Consider the following 26,853-nt stretch of genomic DNA (forward strand, 5'->3'; position numbering starts at 1 on the left):
CTGTCCTAGTTGTGTGTTAAGACACCTGACTGGACATAGATGTCGATCTTCATCCTCATTGGATGAGATGTCAGACAAGGGTCTGATCCTCATAGAGGGAGAGGTATGTCTGGGTCGTAGTTCTGAGCTAGAGGTAGAAACACCAGGAGAAAACGGGAGTGTGATGAATCGTCCCTGTGGAAAGTCATGTCCTGGGGAAATCCGCTCAGACCATATATCTCACTCCTACGCCGGTCACTAGCCAGCAAAGGGAGGAAAGTAGTTTTGAGGGTTAGCACGTCAAAGGATATAGTTCCCAAGAGCACTTGAAAGCGAATAGTTCTCAAGCGTTCGAATGAAATTTAGAGACGAGGAACACGTCCCACAGGAGAGCTCTCCTGGTGTTGCGTGACCTGAGTGCAACTTCCCTGGACAGCTCTTATGAAGGAAGTCCCCTTCAAAGAAAGGACCTGGCATCTGCTTCATCGTGGTGCAAAGAGCCGATCTGTACATTGAACCGCACTGAGAGTTTTAGCCCTGTGGAGCAGTGAGCCAGACAGTTTGTGATCTGCATGCTAGGAGGGTTGTCAGGCAGACCTTTGTGTTCCGTAAAACCACTCAAGCCATTTGCACCAACGGATCTCCTTGAACCACAAACCAACGGCTTAAGATCTGTGAAGGCACCCCTTAAAAAGAGGGGTACAAGAAGAGAGGTTGTCCAAGGGTCAGAAAGATTCAATTCTGGTAAAGGCAGCACGGACCACAAAACAGCCACACATGCAGGTGAAGCAACTAGGGTTTCAAATGAGGGTTCTGAACGGGGTTGTCTCAGCAGATCTGGTTTGACCTTGAGTTCCAGAGGAGGAAGGTAAGTGAGAGCCAGCAAGTCCGGGTACCATTGTAGGGCCGGCCACTTGGGCCCAATCAGGATGAGCTGTGGACGTTTCAACCTGGCTTTATGAACCACCTTGGACAGGGTCGGAGAGGGGCTGGGGGGAAGGTGTAAGTGATCAAGTTGCTTCAATCCCGATACAGAGCACACACTGCCTAAGCTCTCCAGTCTGAGACCGGCGAGACACTCATCATGAATCTCTCGCTGAACTTGGTCGCAAAGAGGTCCTCTGTCGGTCGGAACCTCAGTTCCCACACCCCTCCCCGAAGCGTGATCCTATCGAGGGTCTACTCTGTCTAAAGGATGCACACACTGAAACTCACTGATCATCAGATGGCTCCATGCCACGTACAGTGGACCTGGGAGTTCCATTCTGAAACACACACACACACACACACACACACACACACACACACACACACACACACACACACACACACACACACACACACATACACACAGAGTGATCAGGTCAACATCACTAGTTACAGGACCTGATCCGTCTGAATATCAGTGGGTTATTTCAAACACAACTGAGTCATCAGAGACTAAAATGGTTTTGCCAATTTCGAGAAATCAACTTCTGAATGAAGTTTGTCTTCAGATTTCAGCTCCTTTAAGTTGTGTTTCTCATCAGAAACTAGTGGAGGCAACTTTCCTTTGGTCATATAGGGCCAAAGAAAACAACATGATAAAGAATGCATCTAGGTTTATCAAAGCCTGTCTATCAATTAAATTAACTTTCCTTCCTTTGTATGAAAGAATCCTAAGCCTCAATGGTACTTTAATGTAATTACTAAGTCTTAACAGAACCCGTTGAGAATAATTATAAGTGCCGAAATCGGCAGCTTAATTAGTTTGCCTGCAGAATTTGATGGGCTCTTAGGCTCTCAAGGCCTCCCCCCCTCCCCCTCTTTTTTGTGTTGTTTAAAAAAAAGAATTTTTTAGAACAAATGTAGTGTGACATATGTTGATCAGTGTGCACGTTTTGATGCTTCCTTGACACAGAAACTGAAATAAAATGTACTGACGACGCACTTGAGACACGTCGGCGGACTGAATTGTGAGTACAGAGACATATGCTGGTGTTCTGGTTCAGTTTCGTTGTTTAAAAAAGCACCCGACTACTGGTAGCCTACATAGCACATGACGGTATTGTGCTGTGCTTAGTATCCTCTGGGTAAATCAATGTTACGGGTCGGGAAGGTGGAATAGATCATTGCTATTCCTGCGTGTGCAGATACCAACACTGATGCATAGTCCACGATCCGTTCTCTCAGTTACGACTGTGCCTGTTAATACAGGCAATGGGTTTCATGCTACAGTGCGAATGTGTCTCTCTCTTTTTCTTTCTTTTTTTTTAATATAATATATTCATTTTACTTTATTCTGTTTTATTTTTCAAAGGGATGTGGAGCTAATTTACACTTTGGGACATATCATTTATGATTTTGTATAGCCAGTACCCAACAGTAGCACACTGCCATCAATATGCTGTGATAACCTATTGCCATGGCGAAGTGGTTAGCGTCATGGACTGTAAACTGAGAGGACTTAGGTTTGAGCACCATCAAAGGTGGGATTTTTCTGTCCGTGGCTGGCACTTTTCCATTATTGATTGTGCTTTGGGTTCAAATGGTAAGAAGACTGGGACGACACAGTCCGTGGTCATTCATTTCATAGATGCCTCTTTGGGAATGTTGTTCAAATTTCCTAACACTGCAGGTGTCTATATGTCTTGGGCCTGGTTGATACCAGAATACATTATAAAAGTACGGAAAGCAACCTGTCATATTTCAAATCTATACCGTCTTCCATAGCAGAATCGTCATCATGCTCATCTTAATTCATCAAAAGATTATATAAAAAATGCCCTGTATCAAACTTCTGTGAGCGCAGTGTGTAAGCAACAACGCGGGTCAAGTACTCACTTTAAACAGCTGAAGTATCCGAGACACCAGCGACAGGAAAACGAGGATAGTGCCCACGATCACAGCAACTGCTAACCAGCTCATGTTGCTGTCTGTTCCACAACTGTCTGTTCTAAAGTTCCTGTCCCAATTTTTGATGATGTAGATCAGCGACCGTGGCTGGGAAATATTTACACAACAGCCAGGCCAAATGTATATTTTTCCAGTCCTAGCAATATAAGTACACACATGTGTGTATCTGTTCCAATATTATGGATCTTAATGCCAAATAATGTGGTATTTTCTCGGCTGGGAAATGATATCGGTAATTTTTATTGTCGAGATTAACAAGTTCACTTTCGGTGTTCAATTGTTGACTGCAGGTCAGCAGGTGGGAAGCCATGCAGATGGTGGGGGTGCGTTGATTTTTCTTCCACTTTATTTATCTTCCACTCAATGGAAATCTCAAATGAGTTAATGCTGATTAATATTACCCCTCCCACACCATTCCCACCCTCCAAATGAAGAAGAAGAAGAAGAAAGCGAAATCGTCCAGTCGTTTTCAAGTTGTCAAGTTCAAAATAATAACAACGTTCAATAGATAATGCAATGATATATTCATCGGTTCACGCACGACTGGCGTAAAAGACAAAGTTGAATGTCCATCCGATGGGTTCGTGAGTCATGTGATTCTGCTCTTGGATGCGCCTGGTGGGTCTAAGATGGACTTTGTTTCTATCCAGATTCTCAGGTTAATTAACAGATGTGCAGACTGGATCTGATCTGCTGTGTGTACTCACGTGTAAACATGCAATAATGTTGGCTAAATACGCATGCTTAGGACTGCGCAACTTCCTGTCAGCATTTGGTGAGTAAAACAAAAACACGCACTTTTCCTGCAACACCTTTTATCTAAACCATAGGGTGGAATGGCAATACACATTGAAATAACAATATGGAATGTGGAAAGTTCCGCTCACAAACACAAAAAGCTCATATGCACGAACGCGTGCCTCCTAGCCCCCCTCCCCCCGCCACGCTCACAAATATATCGCCTACACACACACACACACACACACACGTGCATGCACACATACACGCACACACACACACACACACACGCACACACACACACACACACACACACACACACACACAGCTGATACAAGTGCCTCAATTGAAACCTTTTCCACAGCCCAGATATGTACTGTTGTTGTTGTTATATTATGCAGTGTGCCTCAGGCAAAGCGTCACTTGCACACAACACTGCCGTATGACTCAGTAGCTTCAGTCCCTCTCGCCCACCCACCCCCACCCCCAATACCCCCCCCTACACACACACACACACTACCCTTCCGTTATGTCCTCCCTTACCCATACTCCTCTTCTCGCCAGTCTGAACTCACTTTTTATATCAGGCCAACCCTTCATTCCCTTTCCCTCCATCCCACTCCTGCCTGTCTAGCTGCTGCACTTGCTGTGCCCATTACGCTAATGTATTCTGGTATCGGGCCGCATAATCTTCGCACATGATCTCTTTTCCCTCCCTTCTCCTCCTTCATGTTCCCTTCCACTCTCCTCGTCATATAATGCATTTAATGTACCGTGTTTGCAAAATTTGGGCTCTTGATTCAGAAAAGACGAATCAGGGCATGACAGTATGTGTCGCTACATGTCAGGACTTGCCCAGTATGGTTAGGTTATGACTTGGGCAGAATGGTTCTAACCCAGTCAAAAAGGCCCAGTCGGTACAAAGCAAGGCAAAAGGTTTATTTCATGTACCCACTAGGAATGGTGAAATATCAAGCACATGAATCTTAAACACACACAACATACAAACAAAAAGAGTGATCTTAGACAGTCAGTGGGTAACAACTTCCTTCTCAGTCAACTAAATGTACTTCAATGCACATGCAGTCAGCTACCAAGGCAGAAACCATCCCTGCCCTAAACTCATTTCGGATTACAAACCAAACGTCTTTAATATCAGCAGGTAAGTCGTGGCTGCTCCTTCAAGATAATGAAGCCAAGTACCAAGGTCTCAGGCATTTTCTCCGTCGTTCACATTGGGGGTATTATTGCCATCATGTTGACAGAGTGCCTGTTAACCCAGCCCATGTAACTGCCACAACAGAGTTAGCATTCCAGCACTCCATCTGAACTCGTGTATACCCCCCCTCCCTCTAACAGAAAACTCTCTTTCTCCCCCCACCATCCACACCCCCCTCTCTGTCTGTCTGTCTGTCTCTGAACTTTTTAACACCAGGGCATATATTCATTTATTCAGCATTCCCACATTAAAACGCCCCGTTTTTTTTGTTTTTTTTGAAATATTTTTTTAATCTCAAAACAGCACAAGTGCTTCAACCCAAGCATGAAGCCAAACAGCAGTGTTGCCATTTAATGCAGCATATATAAAAGCTTTTCGATGAAGTCGTGGAGTGCATTTTTCAGAATAAACTTGTGACAGGGGACATGTGACGGTCGGTGGAGCAACAATGCGAAAATGATAAAACGATGTGAGCTCAGTTAGCATCATAGTGGCCTTCAGCGACTGATGTCCGCAGAATGAACCATAGTCTTTTCCTCTATAAGACCCCTATATATATAGCTAACCCGGAGGTCAACACCTTGGGGACCCCCAAAAGCAGTCGACTCATGCATTGATCGACTTATCCACACCTCGGAAAGCTCGATATTTTCTGACTGACAGTAAACTTATCCGATGTGTGGAAAGCAAACCTTTTAAAACAAACTACCCAGATTAGTTACTTACAGGATGTAATAAAATACATTGTCCCTGTGTCAGTGTTGCATTGTGCATGCCTTTTAAACATATTTTGGAACGAGATTTTTTTTTACTGGTAAACATGTATTGATTTATTCAGTTTGTGGACCTCAGTTGCTTGCAGGCTATGACAATCCCGATTTATGTTTGGGGTGTATATGGTGTTTTTTTCTCTCTATTCCTTTGTGCACTTTCTTTTCATTGCCTTTTCTCTTGTGTTTATCCCCCTTGCAATTGTTTCAATTTTGTTCAAAGGTCCTCGTTATGCACAGTGGAGATTAATGTGTTGTTGGCTTATTGTTTATGATTTGTTATGTGGGGGAATAGTTGAGCAAATTGGTGTTGTTTGGGGGGTAGAAGGCAGCATAGCCATACCTCCGGTCTTTCAGTCAAAATTAGATTGGTCGTGTGTGTAAGTGTTTCTTTTTGTTGCCGTTCTGAATTCTTGAGTAGCCATTGTGGTTGCAGTAGTCCTGAAAGTTATGATTAGAAATCCTTTGTAATCCCAATCCAGGGTTACCAGATTTCCAGTTGGTTACCAGTTGGTTTTCAGTGTTTTTTTCCAGATGTTTTCTGGATTACCATTCTCCCATTTTTTCCCTCAGCTGTTCCACATTCTATGCATCCATTGTGCTGCATAAAGTCTTTACCAACAATACCATCTCTATGCATCCACTGTGTTGCATGTCCTGCCACTTCCTGTCCTTCCGGTGTGCTACACATAGAAGAAAGTGTGTTCTTGTTCGGTTGCAACACAAATGCACCCACCCCAAGCAAACCCAGCAGGATATGCGTCATATACAGGAGGCTATTCTGATTCTGAAAATTCACATGCATGCACAAACACACACACACACTGACTGTAGGTCATCATTTCAGCTCTGTATTTATTGACATTCTTGTAAGCCCCAAATTATGATACTCATCACAAAAAACAAAACAACAAAAAAAAAACAACCCCCCCAAAAAAAAACAACAACAACAACACCCAAAAACATGAAAATATAAAGATTATTACTGTCATAACTATGAATCCAATAACTGAGCATAATCATTAAGTGACGGTATCATGTTGATTAATATCTCCGATTCTTACAACAGCAATCTCGTGCCTCTGATGCTTTTACTAGAGTCTAATCTAGCTTACTGACCTTTGGGAGGGACGCGGGGATGCAAAGAATGATCAACATCATTTTAGTAAAGGACCAGACATACATTATAACTAAATGGTTTAAACTTCCAGTTCAAAGATCTGTGAGGTTCAGTGGTTTGGGTCTTGGCCTGTGGGTGAAGTACGGAGACTTTTCTGATCCCAGAGGTTCCTGTCTTTTCATGCTGCAGATCAAGTGAGTCATGATACTTTTTTGAACGTTTATGGTTATTGTTGTCTTTACAATGTGATTAACTACAAGCTTTCTTTTCCAATAATGCAGAAGTGGTTTACTCATGCTCCTTATGATTATGATATTATAATGCCACCACTCGCTTTCGCCTTACCCTAGAAACCATTACTGTAATAGTTGACACAATTGATGCTGTTGCTATGTTACAACTGGGTCCAGGCTATTTATTATTAATGTCATCTTAAATCATCATGATTACTACATCATTAATGTGTAAACATTGATTGATTGAATGATTGGACAAATCTTCCTTTTCTTTTTTTTTTTTTGTTGTTGTTGTTGTTGTGTTGTGTTGTTACAGATTTGTTTTGCTTGTTTAGTCTGTTTTGCTTTGTTTGTTTTATCTCGTCTCTGTAGTGGAAGATGCTAACGGTTCGTTTTATAATGTTAGTTTCATACTATTCTCTGTATTGTATACATGTTTTTGGGGAAAAAAAATTTTTTTAAGTTAAAAAAACAACTGAGTCATGATACATCCACAGCAAGCACTGCAACTGAGATCCCTGCATAAGAAGGAAAGTGGCAGAACGGTTAAGACGCTTAGCTGCCAGTACATCATCCATGAGGGTGCTGGTTTGATTCCCGCTCTCACCCTTTCTCGTCAGTGGAAAATCAAACTGAGCATCTAGCCGTTAAGAAGAGGGCCAGTATGCAGCATGCACCTTGCGCATTGAAAAGAAAAAGCTGTGGTAACAAGAGTGTTGTCTTTTGTTAACACTGTTCACATACATAAAACCCATCAACTGAAAAGACTGCAAGGCACAACAAGCTGTAATAAAACATGACAAACTGAACTTCATTAGATAAATACATGATCTGAAATGATCTTTCATTTATTCATCTATTTATTTGTTTGTTCATCTATTTTTAAAGACCAGTAAATTTTGTGAGTTTGTGATATTAAAATTTTGTGGTTTCAAGAAATCAATAGTGAAGTCAAACAAATATGATGATAAATTTAAAATCATGGATACACACAACCTTTTGAAACTGGAATTTTCCATGGGAGATATACATCTGTCTGGTTGAGCACCCTTAGCATAAGAAGACTTTCCCCCCAGTATTTCTGAAGTAGTTCCATTTCTTTTCACAAAGACATGCAAAATGACAAAGTATTTAGCAAAGATAATGACTCACCCGACTTTTCGCCAAGCTACAATGAGGTGGTCTATGGAACTGATCAAGCAATGCTGGATATGAATGAAATAAGATTGTTCCCCTTGGCAGGGAGACAAAACATAAGGGGCAGCGAGAGCAGACAGCCAGGACTTCTCCTTTTGGCTGACAGATAAGATTTCACCACATGTTACATTAAATATCATGTGTCAATTCACCTTCCTATTTCTTGCACGTAGAGATAACCGTGTACAAAGAAGTCAAATCCATACAGGCTGACGTATAGACCTGCACTTTTTTCGCTCATGTTTAAGCCTAATGGATGCATTTCCATATGTACCCACCAAAAATTTGATAAAAAAAAAGATTTCACCCATTGATGGACAGCAACGACTCCCCCCCCCTCGCCCAAACAACTTGCCCCCACTACCACCATGACCTACAACAATGAACAGCACCAGCACCCCAGAACTGAACACCTTGACCTCAGGGGAACATGGCAGTAGGTCATTAAACTCAACTCTTAACAAGGAGACCAAAAGTACCCAAGCACCGGTCAACTTGAGCATCAGAGCAAATATTCGTCGTCAGAGATTCATCTCTTCAAGGAAACTCCATCTTCAGATGCAAAAGATGAGAATGGGAAAGAACAAAAAGAAAAAGTTTGTAGGAGCCCATCTCCCACACACCCCAAGCCCGTCCAATAACAAGACTATGTGGAGGCATTTCTGAAGCAATCAATTCCATACAAATAGCGACGCAATGATATATTCTGACCAGCGAAAGGGTATGTTTTATGTGATACAACGGCTACAAGATTTGGAAAAACCATACTCTAATGATATGTAATTCTATGACTATGTACAAAGTGGGGTTTTTTTCTCTCTTTATGGCATTGAAAATCTAGGAAGCGCATTGATTCTCTTCAGTTCAGAGCTATAGATACGGCAACTTGAGTGTGATCTAGTATTTTGGCTGATGACAGTGGGGTCTAGGGAATAACCCTTGTACATATCCAGAACCGAGCCTGCAGACTTATCTACATATCTAACAAAAAACAAAAACCCAGGGCGACAGTACAATGTGTTCTCCCACCTAAAAATCAGTGAGTACAGAATGAAAACACCGTATTTACAGTTCTGGTAATACCATTATCATGCAGCTTTGAATTTACATTTCTAGTATTAACATATCCAGGTGTGGTTTTTTTTAAAGTTACAGTAATAACACAGTGTTGTGTGATTTTCAGTTTAGGGTAATAGCATACTGTTTAACAGTTTTTAATTTTGTACTCATCAAATTAAAAAAAAAGATAAATCTTTCCATTATGCAGTCACTGTACCAGTCACCTATTCCTACCTCTACTCAAGTAGAATTGTCTGAAAGATAATTTGACATGTTTCCTATATGTAGACAGCAAAATCAATTATCCGTGCGTACATTTTGTCTTTTATCCAGCTTTATACTAATCAAGAAAGGCCCTGTATTTCCTATGACATTTCCAACAAATCTTTCACACTTGGTTCACACTTGAAATTATTCCTGTTCCATCTTAACATGCAAGTATCTTTCTGAACAATGGCTGACTGTCAGGAATATATGTGTAATTTAGTAAGGGCCTTCAAATGTCTTCACCTCACTGCCTTTCTCTCCCACCTCGAACACGCACAGTTCACTGTTCCCGAATGGTTGTCAGTCAGCTGCAGGGTTTTTTACAAAAAAAGGAAGGCTATCACACTAGAGTCCCCTTCAAACCCTGATTTCGTGAGGAACTTTTATTTCCTCCTGGCCACTTTGAACCATATCTCCTCCTTTGGACGAGTGACCAGACCGTGGACCGCCTTGACGTTTTGTCCAGGAACCAGCATGAACCTGAACTTCTGCAGGGCACTGACCATCATGATGGCAGCCTCCACATAGGCAAAGCGATAGGCGGGGCACTGTCGGTGTCCGGCAAACCCAAAGGGAGAAAAGGCTATGGCTGGTCGGCCTTTGCTTCTCCTCTCCGAGAAACGATCAGGATCAAATCTGTTGGCAGAAATGAATAAAAAGATGAATAAGTAAATAGATTAAAAATAAAAACAAAACAACAACAACAACAACAACAAAAAATAAATAAAACAAAACAAAAAACCCACTGAAACAACAATAAAAAAAAAAAACGACAACAAAACATACAAAAAAAAAAAATGCATGCTTCATTGAAACAAGTATCAACAATATATATATATATATATATATATATACAGACTGACTCAGTGACTGACTGCATGTTACAACTGGCATTCCTAATTGCTGTAATAGGAATGCAACTAATGTTGCAATAAACAGATAAATCAGTGAAATAAAAGTAATGATAACTATCAATGTTTGTGTGATTAGAATCAAAAGTTGCCGTTTCAAGTCATGACAGCAAAAACATATTTCAGTGGTAGAAGGGAGAGGACTCTTTAACTAAAAAAAATTTACAGATTTAGTCCCCCTTTTTTCAAAGATCATGGAATATTAACAAATATTATTGAAAGGAAAATAGGTCAATAACGCCACTCTTACGTAAATACAAACCAAATATTGATATCAAGACATGAAATATTCTCCTTAACAGTTTGTTAAAAAAAAAAAAAAAAAAAGGAGGAAATACCTTACCTTGAGAATCTGAATGAGTAAAATGAATGAAGGAAAAAAAAAAAAAAGAAGAAAAAAATCATGAACATTAATTATTTTCATCCTAAGGACATAAACAAGTATCTTATTTCATCAGTAACTAAAATCAATTTTCAGAAATATCCTCCTGTGCCAGAGAGTCTTTAGAGTCTTCACCACAATAAAGACACAATGGGTAAAAAACAAGAGGGACGAAATGCACTTCACACTTACACAGTGGGAGCTGGCCAGATGTTCTCATCCATCAAACTCACACCAAGAGCATGGATCACAGGGGTCTGGAACATTATAAATATCACACACACACACACACACACACACACACTGACTTGTATCAAAGGGATCTTTTTTCTTCATTTACAAAACAATTCGGTTCAGCTGAATGTGCAGCTCTAATGCAAACGTCCCTGATTGCTGTTGAAGTAATTGCTGGCCAAGACTTTCTCATCAGATGCTGTAATATTTTTCTTAGAAGAGCGTTAAAAATAAGGAAAAACAAATCTCTGAAAACAGCAGTTTTTAAGCTGAATTCTTTAAAGTATTCTGGAACTTTAGTTGTCAGATCTCTAAATGAAAGTTTAACCCATTCAACCTTAGGTTTACAGCCTAGGCAGGCTTCCTTGTAATATTAATGCCGAAAGATGCAAAAAGGTGTACTGTTTTCCTCCAAAAACATAATCAAAAACAAAAACTAATATGTAAATATGGCAGACGTTAGTTACCTTTGCTTGCAGTTCATATGGTCATATGTTGGAATGCCAAAAAAAATTTCATGAGACAAATTTTGACGCCGGAGCACTGCTCAGGAGCAGGCTCAATATTTAAGAAAATGAATTACACTAAACACAAAATTAATAAATAATTATGCTTTCTTGAAAATAAAGTAAAAACGTAAAATTTCTTTAAACATGTCAAGGTAACTACATGCCCATATCTTCTCTTAGAATAAAAGAAGGGAATGAACAAGGATTGCAAATGACAAAAGATTGTTTATGCATTTTTGATGAATGAGGACCAATCTGGTTTTATGGCCAACTGTTTTATCTGTGATGTTGGAAATGTTTATTATATTAGTTACACAATCAGCAACAATCTCTCTCTCTCTCTCTCTCTCTCTCTCTCTCTCTCTCTCTCTCTCACACACACACACACACACACACACAAACACACACACACACAATTTTTTATGCCTGGACTTTGAAAAGGCTTTTGACTCCTTGACTGGTATTTTATCTTTCAAGTTAACAATGCTTATGGATTTGGCCTTGGGTTTCATAGATGGATTACTAGTTCTTAAAGAAATTGATAAATTGAGTGTACTGGTAAATGAAAAGCTGCTTTGGTTTCATAATAAGTGTGGATGTCAACAGGGTAATCCCATATCAACGTATCTATTGTGATGAATTCCTGGATAATATAATCAAATTGAATGGCAAAATCAAATTAATTCAGAGCTGATCAATTTGGAAACAAAATCTCTACGTATGCGGATGAAATTTCCCTAGACGGACAGAAAACTTCATTTGAAGAAAACGAAAGAGCAGCAGAACAGTTCAAAGAAACCTGCAATTCTGTGTCTTCATCAGCAGACAAAATGACACTCACCCCAGCATGGATCTTGTGACCTCCCAGAACAATGTCTTCATCAGAATAGCGGGCCGCCCAGGGTGCCACCACAGCACATCGCAACGTCTCGTCCAACACCTGACGCAGGTACCTGATAGAAGAGGACAAATATGTTTAATTTTCCTTGACATCATTGAAAACTTTTTTTAAATTCAGGAACCATTCTCCATTTCCATCTTTTCACTTGTCAGGAAAACAACCAATCAAATTGATTAATGGAGAGATATATTAAACAACAAGTCGTTTTAACTGTGATAATTTCACAATTATTGTCTGACCGTAACACTTGAGTGGCAACAAACTGAAACTGGTTCATGTTTACAACCCTGCCAGTAACAGAAAAAAATAAACAGAGACTTTATCAAATCAAATATTTGGAAAACAGGCTGATAAACAAAAACTACAAGCAGCTTGTGAAAATCCTTTGCAAACATTCATACACTTAGTAAACCCTACAAAGGATATAACAGAAATACGTAGTTGTGAAGAGTTTTTAACCCACTTGAGCTCTCCAAGAGACTGGTGTGTGACAGGCTCCTTGGTGCCCAGAACGTCCACAATCTCCTGGTACAGCCTCTCCTGGCATTCCTCATGCATGCACAAGTAGTAGACACACCACGTCAGCACTGCAAGACACCATAACAACATTAAAGAACCCTGTCTCTTTGCCAAGTGTTGTGCACATTAATCATGACCATGTTAACGCTCCCTACCTTAAAGGCATCATTTTCAAGGGAAACCCGACTGTTACAGGCAAACGCAGCCGCTGTTAGAAACAGTCCCTGTCAGTATTTCGTGCATATGTCATGACAACGGGGATCACCAGCTATAAACTTTGTAAGCATGATTCATAATTATTAAAAACGAACCAAACTAGCGCAGTATGCAAACATATCACTCATGGCAGTCTTGTATGTACACATATGTAAATAAGAAACCATATCCTGCAAACAAACAGGGGAAGCACAAGGTCATAGAAGGGTGGGGAGAGAGGGAATAGAGCAGACTAAATCCTAATTTCACTGTCTCAACCATCATCAGGAACAAAACTAATTCACACACTTAGTACCATTTAGGTCTGCAGGGTATCAAACGCTTCTCTTTGATTGCACGTTTATAGTTTCTAACATGTCCATATATTCTGACTATCAGACTTACTCACACCATTAACTCTGCTTTTTCCATTCTCTAATTAAGTGGCTTCCATGTTTGGTTTGTGCCCATATTATCTGCACAGTAATCATCTGTAAATATCTATAAATGTCCTTATTCAGATTTGTGTCACATTAATCAAGCTATTTTAGAACCATGTTATTTAAATGGTTGAATGAAAATGAGCATTTTATTTGTTTTATTCACCTGAACAATGAAAACTAATCACTAAGTGGCACATTTGTTTTGGAATACGTTTGTTAACTATTTCTAGAGTGTCAATATCTAAAACGAAGCAGTTGGAGGAAATGCACATAGACTTCTTTGCCAATATAATGAATTAACAGGTCTTTTCTTTTTCTTCGTACCATGCGTCAAAGTTTGCATCTTGTGCCTCTGAATACACCAAGTGAGTTTTTGATAACTTTGTATTCCTACAGAAACATGTCTGATGTATACTTTGTGATGCATTACATGAAAATCAGTAAAATTCTCAAAAAAAGAAAAAAGAATAATCATACCCTGTAGTATAGATTTGTATGGTGGTGAAACAAATTCACTGAAAAGTAGGCTTAACACTCAACTATGTTTAAGCAAAAACATATACATGACACATAACGCATATTGATCAGAGAAAAGACCTTATTTCTGCCAATTCTTGTTGCAGTGTACATGCAAATGTATGTGTGCAAATGACACATGCGTAAGTTTCTGTATAGTATGTGTGATAGTGTATGCATGTTAAAGCTGCAGATGTGTGAATCAGGTGGGGTTGGGGGGTGGGGAGAGGCAGCTGATAGGGAGGGCGAGTCCACTGTTCAAACCATCATCATTAAAACAATTCACTTCCACTCACAGACGCCTGTTGTATGAAATCCTCCAACGGTGTACGAAATGGCATCAGCAAATCGTCGCTCCTCGTCGTCAGGGTGATGACCAATAATGGCATCCAGCAGCAGGAAGTCACGACTCTCCCCCCCATGTCTCTCCCTCTCCTTCACGGCACGTGCAACAATGTCCCTCATGGTGGTCACGGCTGCACACAATGAAAATCTTTAACTTTTAAAGTAATAAAGACATCCTAACAAGACCAGATCAATCTCACAGGCTCACCAGTTACATTTTCATTTCCAACTGTGACAATGGTCGGTACTGGACATTATGTTTTCTTGCTTTCAATAACCATGACCATCTAAAAACCGCTTTAAAAAAACAAAGGAAAAATGAGCAGTTATCCACATCATAGGAACACGTGTATCTAATTACCTTCGTTGAATTTCTGTGCCCTGGCGCTGCCTTCTTTCGGCAAAATGGGGTTCGATAGACGCTCCTCCATGTCGCTCCAGGCCTGCAACAGTGTTACACTGTGTTAGCCACTGCCCACCAGATATCCCCACGGCTACCCATCTTGTGCTGGCTTTGCAAGCTTCCCCCAGGTATTGCAATTCTCCCCGAGTTCCCTTTCAACCATTTTGAACCATGTCTACCTTGGTCTTCCTCCCAGTCCCAATTTTCCATCTGGTGTCCTGAAAATGGCCACTCTTGGATTTGCATATTGTGACATCTAAGGAATACTTTTAGCAGTATCATAATTCAATTCTTGCCTGATAATACATGTTTCATGATTTAGTCAATGCAAAGGGGGGAAACGGCAATGGCGTGCACCTTGTTTTCACTCCAGTTTTTGTAAAGTGGGTCCATCAGGGGAGATCAACATATAAGTTTTGTTTCACAGAACTGCCTCAGTGAAAATGCACTGCTGTTCCTGGTAAGAGGTCTGTGCAGCACCACACTCTCTCCTGGTTTTCTTCATGCCTGTGTGTATAGATACAATGGATTCTTTTTTGTGTAAAAAAAGGTTAGCAATACTTTTATCGTGGGGTCTTTCATAATCCACATTGGAATCATTGTTCACAGGACCACCATTTACTGTCTCCACCAAAGGACTATCACCCTGATCATTGCTTGAGGTCTGATGTTGTGGGCGGGGAAGGGGGAAGGGGGGCGAGGGGGGGGTTGAAGGGGGGGTCGGAGGGGCAGAATGTCTGGGTTATGCTTGCCTTGGACTCAGGACCTATTGACACATGATTTTGGATATACAGAATAGGTTTATGTCAAACATGTACCTTCTTATGCCAGATCTTGTCACCAAGACAAGGCAGTCAAGAAAAATTAATGACGTACCACATCATAGCTGTGTTTGAATGCCAGGGCTTCTTTGTCGTCTTTGAATTTATCCCCCAAGAGGCCGATGAGAGCTGCTTTGACAGCATAGAGGAACATGTGGTCTCCAAGGGGAAAGTGGTCATCTGCTTCAGCCTTCTCCCACTTGATGGTAACCTCATCGGCAACCTGCAGGATTAAGGAGCAAAACCATAGCAGACAACTGAATCGATTGATGGCAAAGGAAGTGCAGGTAAGTTATCACCGTATCGTTAATACAAAAATGACAGAGCCAAAATGGGTCGACAGATAGTAAAGGACACAAAGTCTGGAAGGTTGTATGTTTCTAATCTAATTTTTCCCCAATGATAAATAGAAAATAAGCAACCAGGTTTCCTGCTTCAACTAATTCCATATTTTTGTGTGACATACTTCTATGTAAGTAATTGTTCAATTTCTTTTAAACAAACACCAACAGCAGAGAACTTTATTTAAATGTGGTCTTAAACTTGCTCTGGCCAACAGAATCTTGTTTTCATTTCATCACATTGGTTGCAGTCTATTTACTTGTGGCAATACATGTTTTGTAAGTTGTTTTGCTTTTGCTTTGTCGTAATGTGTTCACAGCAAGGCATAAACTGTCATAACATATGTAAGTTTACCTGCTTATTTGTATTCAATCTGAAATGCATACATGAACGCAATGGCCACAAATTTAAGGGGTGCAAACTAAGCATGCTTGGAATGAGTTAAATAAAGGGGAAATAAAAATGTATATTTTACTCATTTTTTTTTTTAAATTGGTGTCATCGACTGTCTAAAAGAAAAAGGATTCAAGTTAATGATCTCATTTGTTTTGCACATATGGTCCATAAAAAACTTAATCAGGAGAAAATATAATCACTGAATGAGAATGCAATAACATTTTGAATGTGTTACAAATCATATCAAGTGTGAACATTAAGTAGGATTAATAGATTAATAACTCTCTGGGGAAAAAAACCTATTGCATATACAAAAATATAAATAAATTTCAAAGGTTCCAATAAAATATTATTGCAGGATATTTGTCACAAGAGAATTTTAAAGAAAATGGGGATCTTTAGCAATGACAGATCTTCGTTTTTAATTTTTTAAAGGACTCTGTAAATCATTACTAATGATTCTGCAATATTTCCCTAGCGTATTGGCCGGAAACTCTGGAGAGAGGTCACTGGTGAAGACCAATATATCCTAGATTTTAATAAAAACCAGTTTCAAGTGTTTTTTCCACAAGATTTTTTCAATAAAGAGTTGTTGTTTTTCCGATGGGCTTATCCCTCTAATTACTCAACTGGCATATCCACATTTTCAGAAATGTGACTCCTTTTGACATGTCATCTGAACACTTAGTTCATGAACAAGAGCTCAGCTCCACACCTTCTGCAGCCTCTCATAGTAAAAACCCAGGGAGTTGTAGTTGAAGACTTTGTCGTAGGCCTGTCGCCGTAGCTTCCCATCAGCATCGTTCGCGTACTGGATGCTGTGAGGGGTTATGAAAGGTTCGAACATACGAAACAGTTCCGCTGGAGAGAAACAAATATGGTAATCATGTATTATGTGCATTGAAATCATTCCAAACAAGAATATGACGCCTCTGCACCGATGGACTACGACCAAATGAAATGAAAGTGAAAACAGAAACAGACCAACCCACCAAATGTTCAGCTCTATTTCATCCCCTTTGTTTTTTGTTTTGCTCATTATAAATAGTATAAACACTTGTCTCACTTGGTCCCAATGCCCTCGCACTCATTTATCTCTCAATGACACATATATACATTCTCAACGACACAGAGGGCTGTGATAGATGTTTCTTTATGTTCAAATTTACAAAACAAAATAAAACGAGAAAAAGTACACACAAAAAAAATCCAAAAACAACAACAAAAAACAAAAAAACAACAACCAGAAAACAAAAACAAAACAAAACAAACAACAACAACAACGACAACAAAAACCAACCAATAACAAAATAACAACAAAACAAATCATACATTCACAGTCTGTTTCAATGTAAATGACACATAAATTGTATTATGATTATGAACATAAAAACATGGTAGATACAGAAGCTTTGACAAGAAACTGACAAGTCTGGAGGAATCTGGTGAACAGTTCTTCTGTGCGGCACCCCACTGACTCTTCACAGAGTTAAAGGAGAAGAAGATACAAAAGAACAGTGCGTAAATGATTCATCAACAATAATACACCGACAAACAAACAAAAAATCTAAACGTGTGCCCCATCCCCTATCTCCTCCCCACACGTCAATGCCATCATGCTCCACACCCACCTGGGCGGTTAAAGAAAGCCTGGTGTTGTTTGAACAGTTCATGGGAACCAATGCTGACGACATGCTGTTTGCCCCACCAGAAAGAGGCGATCGGTCCAAACTCCTTGTGCAGCCCCATCAGAAACTGGTGAAGACTGCCAGCTTTTCCGATGTCGTTCAGGTTCCCATTTCTGTAATTTACGTGAAAAAGTTTAATTTAATAGTAGAAGTTTCATTGTGATGCATTTCTTTCTTTAAATAATATTGCTCAGTTTTACGGGATCAAATTGCCCAAAGTTACATGAAACAGGTCAAATAACTGTCTTATAAATGGAAACGAATAGTAAACATTACAGCAAAGTATATCTGTGGTACTGGGAAAGAGAGAGAAGATATGAGATGTCTAGGAGAATAGGAGGGAGGGAGGAAAGGGGGGGGGGAGATAAAGAGATAAAAAAAAAGAGAGAGAGAAGGCAAAACGGGGTCTTACTACAGCAATTCTGCATACTTAATCATGAACAGAAATGGAAATAAATGAAATAATGTTTAAACTTTTTTGCCCTATTGACACACACGCACAAAAATCGACTCGCACAAAAATTAATGATTAAAGAAAACGAAAAGGTTATGGTGAATGGGTGTGGTCAGTTCCATTCATCCTTTCAACTACTTAGAAGACAGCAAGCCATATTAGACATAAAATAGATAAATAAATAACTGAGAACGAATAAATCAGTAATGATGACTATAAACAGCGTAATATAAATTTGAACAATATCAAGGCCAAAGAATGGTGAAGCATGGAACAAAGTGAGCAAATCAAAAGGCCAAGTAAATTAACAAACTGATATAAATACAAACATTTATCATCAAAAAGATTTAAACAGATCATATTGATAATGACAAGCATTTTCCATACTGACAGTGAAACAGCAAAGCAGAAAGAGAAAGCAAGATGGAGAATGTGAAAACAAAGCAAGCGAGACAAATAAACTACATATTGATAGCAGAGATCATGTGGGATTCAACTAGATAACCCATCTTGCAGCTAAAAAAAAACAACAGAATGATGTGCTTGGCATGACATTCCATGTGTGCATGAATTGTGTGAGGAAAGAAAAATAATAATTCTTCAGATTTTCGCTTCTGAAAATTCCCTCTGTTTAAAAGACTCCTGACTGTGTGAGACTTCGGGCAAAGTTCTGTGTCAGTACATGGAAAATGGATTGCACAAAAATATTAAGCTGACAGGAAGTTAATTTCTCTTCTGATTGCAATATCTTTTGTCTTTCAAAGTGCTTATATATCATTTTCCAAATTCACATTCCAGTATTTCACAGAAACCAGTGCACAGAAATTTCTCATGAGATATTATCTGACAGGGCACCGAAATTTCTCAGGGATATTATCTGACCTGGACAGAGCATAAACCATCTGGTGACATTGTCCAATTGCTGTTGATTCATATCACCACCGCTAAAGCATTTCTCCTGCTCCCATGATCTACTCTTAAGTTTCACACCCCCCCCCCCCCCGCCCCAACCTGTACAATCTACCTCCCCTCCACCCCCACCACCTCAACTCTCCAGTTTCCACTCCCTAACCCAAACTACACACCCTAACCCCACCTCCCCCACTCTCCAGTTTCCACCTCCCTCCCAACCTGTACGCCCTACTCCCACCTCTCCAGTTTCAACCCCCCCCCCACCCCCCCAACTCTCACGGCTATGTCCTTCACTCCTGTCCATTGTAACAAAATCAAGAATAAACGATGCCAGATTCTGTACCAAGTGCATTGACTACAATTCTTTCATTTCAGCAGTCTGTCTGCTGGAGATCTCTCTCTCTCTCTCTCTCTCTCTCTCTCTCTCTCTCTCCTGACATCCATCCAAGCGCCTTAAAATTACGTTTGTTGATGTAATATCCAGAATCTTTCTTAAAAAAAATTAATGGAAAACATTTACGTTTGGAGATATTGTAACAAACTGATTTAAACTTCAAATCATTTGACCTGAACTCTGATGTTCAAAACGTATGTAAAACAATTTATGATGGCTGAAACGTGGCCTGTATGTCCACATACCCACTTTCATGAGGGGCTATAATGATTCATATTCTCACACTCTTTTTTTCTGTCTCTAGAATTCACAAGTGGTATTGTTTAAAAAAATCAAGAATGTTCAACAGCTTTTAACAACACTACTATGACCTTCAACAACAGTCATAACAACAACAAAAACAATAACAATAATAATGATGATGATGATGATGATAATAATAATAATAATAATAATAATAATAATAATAACAGAAACAACAACAACATGATAACAAACGTAATTCATGTGGCACCAATATTGTTCTTCAATAATGATTCTGATGCATGGTGCAATTTAAAAGCACGTAATACTGATCAAACATACATATCTATGTTTACCAGCCACAGTGACACAGTCAACAGCATTCACAATGAACATCAACATACAACCGTCACAATGAGAAACAAACAACATAGATACAGGAACATACTATAAGCTTGTGTTTTTTTTCTGAAAACATGTGGACAATTCTACACATTGCATTTAAATACAGTTGACAAATTAGATACAGCTTTCCATATCCTCTGATTTTTTAATGTTAAACATCACCATGTAAAATGCACATTGCAAGTTTTGGAAAATTATAAGAATATGTAAAAACAATCAAACAAAAATGGTCCATGAAATGCATGCATTATTCTGATTTTTAAATTTCTATTTATCAAACGTTTTGTCCTTCTTCATATTTCACACAGCAGATGGACAGGTCTACCAGCTACTCTGAATCCAGGACCATCATTAAGGCCAAGCTGCAGAACAAGTGGAAGCAGCAGCATCCACACCACAACAGAGCAGACCCGTACTACCTGCTGACTCGTCGAGAGCAGGTAGCCATTTTCAGGCTCAGGACAGGCCACAACCGCCTGAAACACCACCTATACACGAAACTCCGTATCGGCGACACAGAGCAGTGCCCCTGCAGACCAGGCAGCCAGACAACAGAACATCTGCTGCAGTCCTGCCCGCTCCACCAAGCGCTCCGAGAGAAAACCTGGCCCGATCCAAACCCAGCGGCCCGGAAGCTCTACGGAGGACTGGAGGACCTGCGACGTACTGCCGCCTTCGTCGAGGAGATGGGGGAATCCATCTGATAAATGACGAACGAGACAACAACACATGCACACATTGTCTTGGGTCTTTTGGGAAGAAAAACTCTGGTGTCTAGGAAGGCCGCTAAATTTTCTCCTTGAAATGCAGCTGCAGGAATCATTTGTTGTTCCCCATATTGCCAGTGACAGAGCCCATTATGGACAAGTGACTGATGAAATAACTCTTTGCTAGAATCTTGTCAGTCCAACCCGACAGGTCATTCCACTTCCGTAAAACAAAAGTATGGAACGGCATTGAATGGGTAATTGCTGCAAGTAACTGCAAGCCAAACAGTTTTACACAGGTCTGTCTGTCATGTATTACTGTTATGGGAACCTGCCACAGAATGGCACCAGCTGCCCATCAACAATTCTAAAAGGCCCAAGGATGTTGTGGAGTCTGAAATTCTTGATGAAATTGCCCACATATCCCTGAAAAGGGTGAAGATATCATGTGCTCTCCTGGTAGTGCGTGTCACTTTGTCATCCAGTCTGAGGTATGTGATGAGAGTCACGAAGGAATTTCTGCTCACTGTTGCCCGATTTAGTCATTGGCAATACAGCCTGTCCCATGTCATGTCAGATGACATGAAGTTTTGCTTCATGGCACCAGAATGCAGCCAAGCAAACCATCAAAGCTGGTAAAATCACAAGTCTCGTCATGTTTGTCTTTGTACTCTTTTGCCTTCTATGTTGGTATAATAGTGTACAAGACCATGTCTGATGTGATGAATACTGAATTCAGACAAAGAATCACATGCTGTCTGACATCCTTGAAGGTGGTCCCAGGCAGTCAACTGCACTGCAGTGGACAATCTTCAGGTGAACGACCCCCTCATCCGCTGCCCATGTGGTCACATACACTCTATGCACAGATCAGCCCTATCAACTGTCTACATACCCGTAGACTGTCTCAGCCGGTTCAACTCCAGAATGCTCAAAGTGGTTTTCATTGACTTGACGGATGTTACAGACATTGTTACGCATCCATATGGTGTCAGCTTTTCATTGGCAACCTCTTGTAAATTGTCTGTTGCACTAGCTGATGGTTAAAAAAGTGTGGGTTTGTGACACCCTCAAAGTCTGAATTAGAGTGGCCAATTGCAAGATATAATTGGTACTTAACCTAGACAATAGAAAACAAGCAAAAACATTACCTCTATAGAGTTTGAGGAATATGTGACATCTCGAGTTAATCTAATAAAACTGGATTTTTTTGTAATATAAAAAATGGTCTGCTGGATACATTAAGTATGGTGATTGGTAAATATCATTTTGTATTTGGTGGTTATTCATCCCATCAGTCAATCAGTCTGATCATATTCCAATGGACACAATATCCGAGTGGTTAGAGCATTGCATTTACAGTATGAGGGTTCTGGTGTTGAGTCTTAGTCAAGGCACCTGGACACCCCTAAAACTGGAGAATGGCTGCCTCAATGGCAGGGTAAAATGGTTATACATGTAAATATCCACTCAGTCAAATAAGGTTAGGTCAGAGCTACAGTCCAGGATCACAGAAGACCATCTTTCATTCTGCATCAATTTGTATGTCCAGTCATTCAATAAATCTGACAGTCTAGCTGGCTAGTTACTTGATTCAATCACTGATCAACAGCTTTAATTAGTGTAAATGGTGTTGCCAAATCAAACTGGTCATACTGCTGCAAACAATGATCAGAATGATCTCCCATTATTCATGGAAAGAATATCCTCTCCCCTTTCCAGGCTTGCCATTTGCTTTTTTTCGCCACATGATTCATTAAAATGCAGGGTTTGTCAAAATGCTTTTCACCATTCAGCAAAATTTTGATGTCAACTTTTTTTCTTAATTAAGTTGGCTTTCCCACGAAGCACAAACATGCAGAAACAAGAAATATCAACTTCACAATAGAAATGTAGGATGCATGGTGTATGACCTGAATGAGGAAGGGCTTGGAAATGAAATGCTCTTTTCCATTGACCTCAGCTTGTAGAACTGAAAGTATGCAGCTGAAAGAGGATGCAGTATCTAATGCAATGAGTAATTTAAGGACATAAAATACAATGAAACTATAAACTACACAAGTTTCTTTCCCATATCTGGAAATAAAACAATTACCGTTGTTGGTGATGGTGTTGTTGTTTTTTTGTTTTTGGTTTTGGTTTTTTGTTGGTTGTTTTTGGTGGTGGTTGTTTCGTTTTTGTTTTGTTTTTTTGTTTTTGTTTTTCTTTAAACAACAACAAGTTAATTGAATGGATGGATAACAAAGCATGACTTGACAAACCGTGACTGACTGCGCAAGAAAAAAACAACAACACATAGGCAGCTACATCATGTCCAGGCAGCAATCTTCACAAGACAACAGGACGAGAGAAGGTGCAGTGTGGACACTGCATGGTCACCCGCTGACGGCGAATACCTGCGGTGAGGAATGCTACGATCGGGTCCATCAAAATCAAGTGTGGCCGAAATGCTGTCCTCGCCCTTGAAGCGGACGTTGGTGTGCACCTCTTCCCCATCGATATCAAGCACAATGGTGTGTGGGTCGTCCACACTGTGGTCACCATGTCCAGAGTTAATCAATTACTGCCATACTTCAGCACAGCAGCAATAGAAGCTGATAATATATACACATGGAACTGTACTGAGGTCTATGTTTTTCATCCCCTAAGTTAAACACAATCTGGAGAGAAGCTGGTATGCGTGCATGTGAGCGAGAGAGAGAGAAGGGGGTGAGTTGTGTCTATAATTATTATGCTTCACATTCTCTTTTCATGTCTACTATTTTTATGGCTAGATTTTAAATCCAGCTCAGTTGTCCTTTTTCACATTCTTTTCACATTCTGTTGATGCAGCCTGCAGTTTTGTTTTGAAACTGTTGGCATGTGCCAGCAATAATGTTCTTTCAACTATTTTTCCACAGGCAACCTTCTGGAGAAAACACAACCGGTTGGGTTCATTGGATGGCAGGTTCTAGGTGTAAACAACATGAGTTCCATGAAAACCTTCCACTGTGACATCAAGGAGTATTGGGATTTATACTCCATGTTCAACAAGCCCGTGGTTTAAAAAACGAAATGCAAATGGAAGTATTTTGAAGATGTGTCATTCAAAGAAAATCAGAACAGCCAAACTGGCTTAGCTAGGCTTCATGTTGGCTCCACCATTATATGTAACACATTAAACAATGTAAATGGAATTGTCACCACTGATATTCCACCGCAGTAAGGTATTTGTTTCATTTGCTTTTATCAAAACACATTTACCCAGATAATATCAGGGCTGTATATTTAACAAACAAATGAATCAATATACTAACACATGAACTGTTGTGATTAATTTACATACTGAAACTTATTTGTGAATCGACAAATATTAAATCTTGACAAAACATATGAGAGAAATAAGAAGATGAACTGCCTGATATTTTCTTATACTGATAGATCTCCTTTCCTTCCTTCACCCCTCATTTGTGCTATTTTACTGAAGCCCAAGGACAACTGTGCAGTATAAATGTATTGATGTGTTATTCTTCCCTGTAACAAGACCAGCGCAGCATCGACACAATAAAACCAGACAAACATCCAGCTCTGTGTGTGTGTGTGTGTCTGTGTGTGTCTGTGTGTGTGTGTCTGTGTGTGTGTGTGTGTGTGTGTGTGTGTGTGAGACAGACAGACAGACAGACAGTGCCAGTTTTGCTAATGAATACAACATCACGCATTATGTATGAGCGTGCATCGCCCGCAGCTGTTTCAGCTGTAAAACATTCCAGGTCTGAAGGGGTGTAGTGTCGACAATGTCCATGTCTGCATTTCACGCTAATCAACACCGTAAAAAAACAACAAACCATCTGCCACAACCTGAATCGACAGCCCCACCGCTCCCCTCTGGGGAATCTCAGTCCTCAGGTTCCACCTATGGCGTGGATTGGAAGGAAAGGCAGAAAAGAAGAGATCATGTTACAGGAGCCAAGTAGCAGGCAGAGCAATGTTCAGTGATCAATACTTCGTGTTCTCTTCTGGGACAAAGGCTGGGGGATGTACATATGCGTAGATATATGATCTTCTGCTGTATTTGTGTGCGTATATTATTATGATTTTCTGTTAATGTCTGTGCTTAAGCACTATACCCGGTGGTCTCTTCTGGGCCAGAAACTGGGGGTGGGGGGGGGGGGGTATATATGCGTAGATATCTAGTCTCCTGCTGTGTTTGTGTTTGCATGTATGATTTTCTGTTTATGTTTGTGCTTATTTCTAAGTACTGTACCCGGTGTTCTCTTCTTGGGCAAAGACTGAGGGGTGTATATATGCCCAGATATCTAATCTCCTGCTGTGTTTGTGTTTGCATGTATGATTTTCTGTGTATGTGCGTATTTATTTTTAAGTACTTTATACCCTGTGTTCTCTTCTGGGACAAAGACCGAGGGATGTATATGCGCATATGTCTGATCTCCTGCTGCGTTTGTGTTTGCATATATGATTTTCTGTTTTGGTTTGTACTTATTTTTTAAAGGTACTATACACCAATATTCCTTGTGACTAAGTACACTTGGTAACGAACATATTTCATTATATTCATTATACTTTATCAGTCGGCTTCCATAGCTGAATTTGATGCACTGGTGACTCAAACACAGGAGTGCATTGCTGGCCTAAAGGACTGGATGACTCTCAACAAGCTGCAATTAAATGATGATAAGACTGAATTGATGATAACCTGTCCAAAGAAGTTTCGTCAACATCCTTCCTTTCCTGACTCTGTTCTGATCAATAGCACACCTGTTTCACTTTCTCCCTCTGTTCGCAGTCTTGGTGTAATCCTGGACCAGTCTCTTTCCTTCCAACAGCACATTTCGAATATCTGTAAAGTTGCCTATTTGGAACTGCGTAGAATCAGCTCTATCCGCCACTATCTCTCAACCGATGCAACCAAGACACTTGTATGCTCTCTGGTTCTCTCAAGATTGGATTACTGCAACTCTCTTTTGGCCGGCCTTCCCAAATACCTGTTAGACAGACTCCAACGAATTCAGAATAACGCTGCCAGACTCATTTGCAGAGCTTCTAAATTTGACCATGTTTCTCCTCTCCTTCAGTCTCTCCACTGGTTGCCTGTTTCTGATCGAATAGACTATAAGCTATCCACTCTGACCTTTTCTGCAGTCAACGGATCTGGCCCCAAGTATCTTTCTGAACTCATCCATATCTATACCCCGTCTCGCCAGCTCCGTTCTTCCTCTGATACTCGACTTCTCAGGATACCTCACGTCAGAAGTAAGACCTATGGACACAGATCGTTTTCTTTTCAATCGCCAAAGACGTGGAACAAGCTCCCTGATAACCTCCGTCACTCTGATTCCCTCGCATCTTTTAAATCTCGTCTCAAAACTCACCTTTTCCCTCAGCAATAAGTTCAATTGTGGCAGGTCCACAACTACATGCATGTATATGAATGTGTATTGTGTGTGCGTGTGTTTATGTAAGTTTGTGCCTGCCTATGTGTGCGTATTTGTTAGGGTAGCTGTTAGATACACATGTATGTTAAAATGTATGTATGCAGTGTGTGTGTGTGTGTGCGTGCGTGCGTGTGTGTGTGCGCGTACGTGCGTGCGTGCGTGTGTGTGTGTGTGTGGTCACATTTTGGTGTGTGTATGTAACATAGATATAATGTTTTATG

General features: G+C 40.2%; 2 protein-coding genes across 4 annotated transcripts in view; both read right to left on the reverse strand.

Annotated features, from left to right (window-relative positions):
• LOC143293626 (cytochrome P450 20A1-like) overlaps positions 1–2,901 on the reverse strand; it is an 85,796-nt gene extending 82,895 nt beyond the window's left edge. For both annotated transcript variants that reach the window (XM_076604712.1, XM_076604713.1), the window contains exons 1-2: positions 2,803–2,901; positions 1,195–1,244 (exon numbers count right to left, since the gene is read on the reverse strand). In XM_076604712.1, the coding sequence (XP_076460827.1) occupies positions 1,195–1,244; positions 2,803–2,886 (134 nt within the window). In that variant the 5' untranslated portion in view covers positions 2,887–2,901. The remainder of the gene's footprint in view (positions 1–1,194; positions 1,245–2,802) is intronic.
• Positions 2,902–7,400: 4,499 nt separating this feature from the next.
• The window catches only part of LOC143293627 (cytochrome P450 20A1-like), a 34,641-nt gene continuing 15,188 nt past the window's right edge, over positions 7,401–26,853 (reverse strand). For both annotated transcript variants that reach the window (XM_076604714.1, XM_076604715.1), the window contains 9 exons: positions 18,029–18,198; positions 17,113–17,258; positions 15,715–15,882; positions 14,797–14,878; positions 14,387–14,566; positions 12,881–13,004; positions 12,358–12,469; positions 10,966–11,030; positions 7,401–10,116 (listed from right to left, as the gene is read on the reverse strand). In XM_076604714.1, coding sequence (XP_076460829.1) covers positions 9,864–10,116; positions 10,966–11,030; positions 12,358–12,469; positions 12,881–13,004; positions 14,387–14,566; positions 14,797–14,878; positions 15,715–15,882; positions 17,113–17,258; positions 18,029–18,198 — 1,300 coding nt within the window. In that variant the 3' untranslated portion in view covers positions 7,401–9,863. The remainder of the gene's footprint in view (positions 10,117–10,965; positions 11,031–12,357; positions 12,470–12,880; positions 13,005–14,386; positions 14,567–14,796; positions 14,879–15,714; positions 15,883–17,112; positions 17,259–18,028; positions 18,199–26,853) is intronic.

The sequence above is a fragment of the Babylonia areolata genome, chromosome 19, assembly GCF_041734735.1.
Source record: "Babylonia areolata isolate BAREFJ2019XMU chromosome 19, ASM4173473v1, whole genome shotgun sequence".
NCBI lineage: Eukaryota > Metazoa > Mollusca > Gastropoda > Neogastropoda > Buccinidae > Babylonia > Babylonia areolata.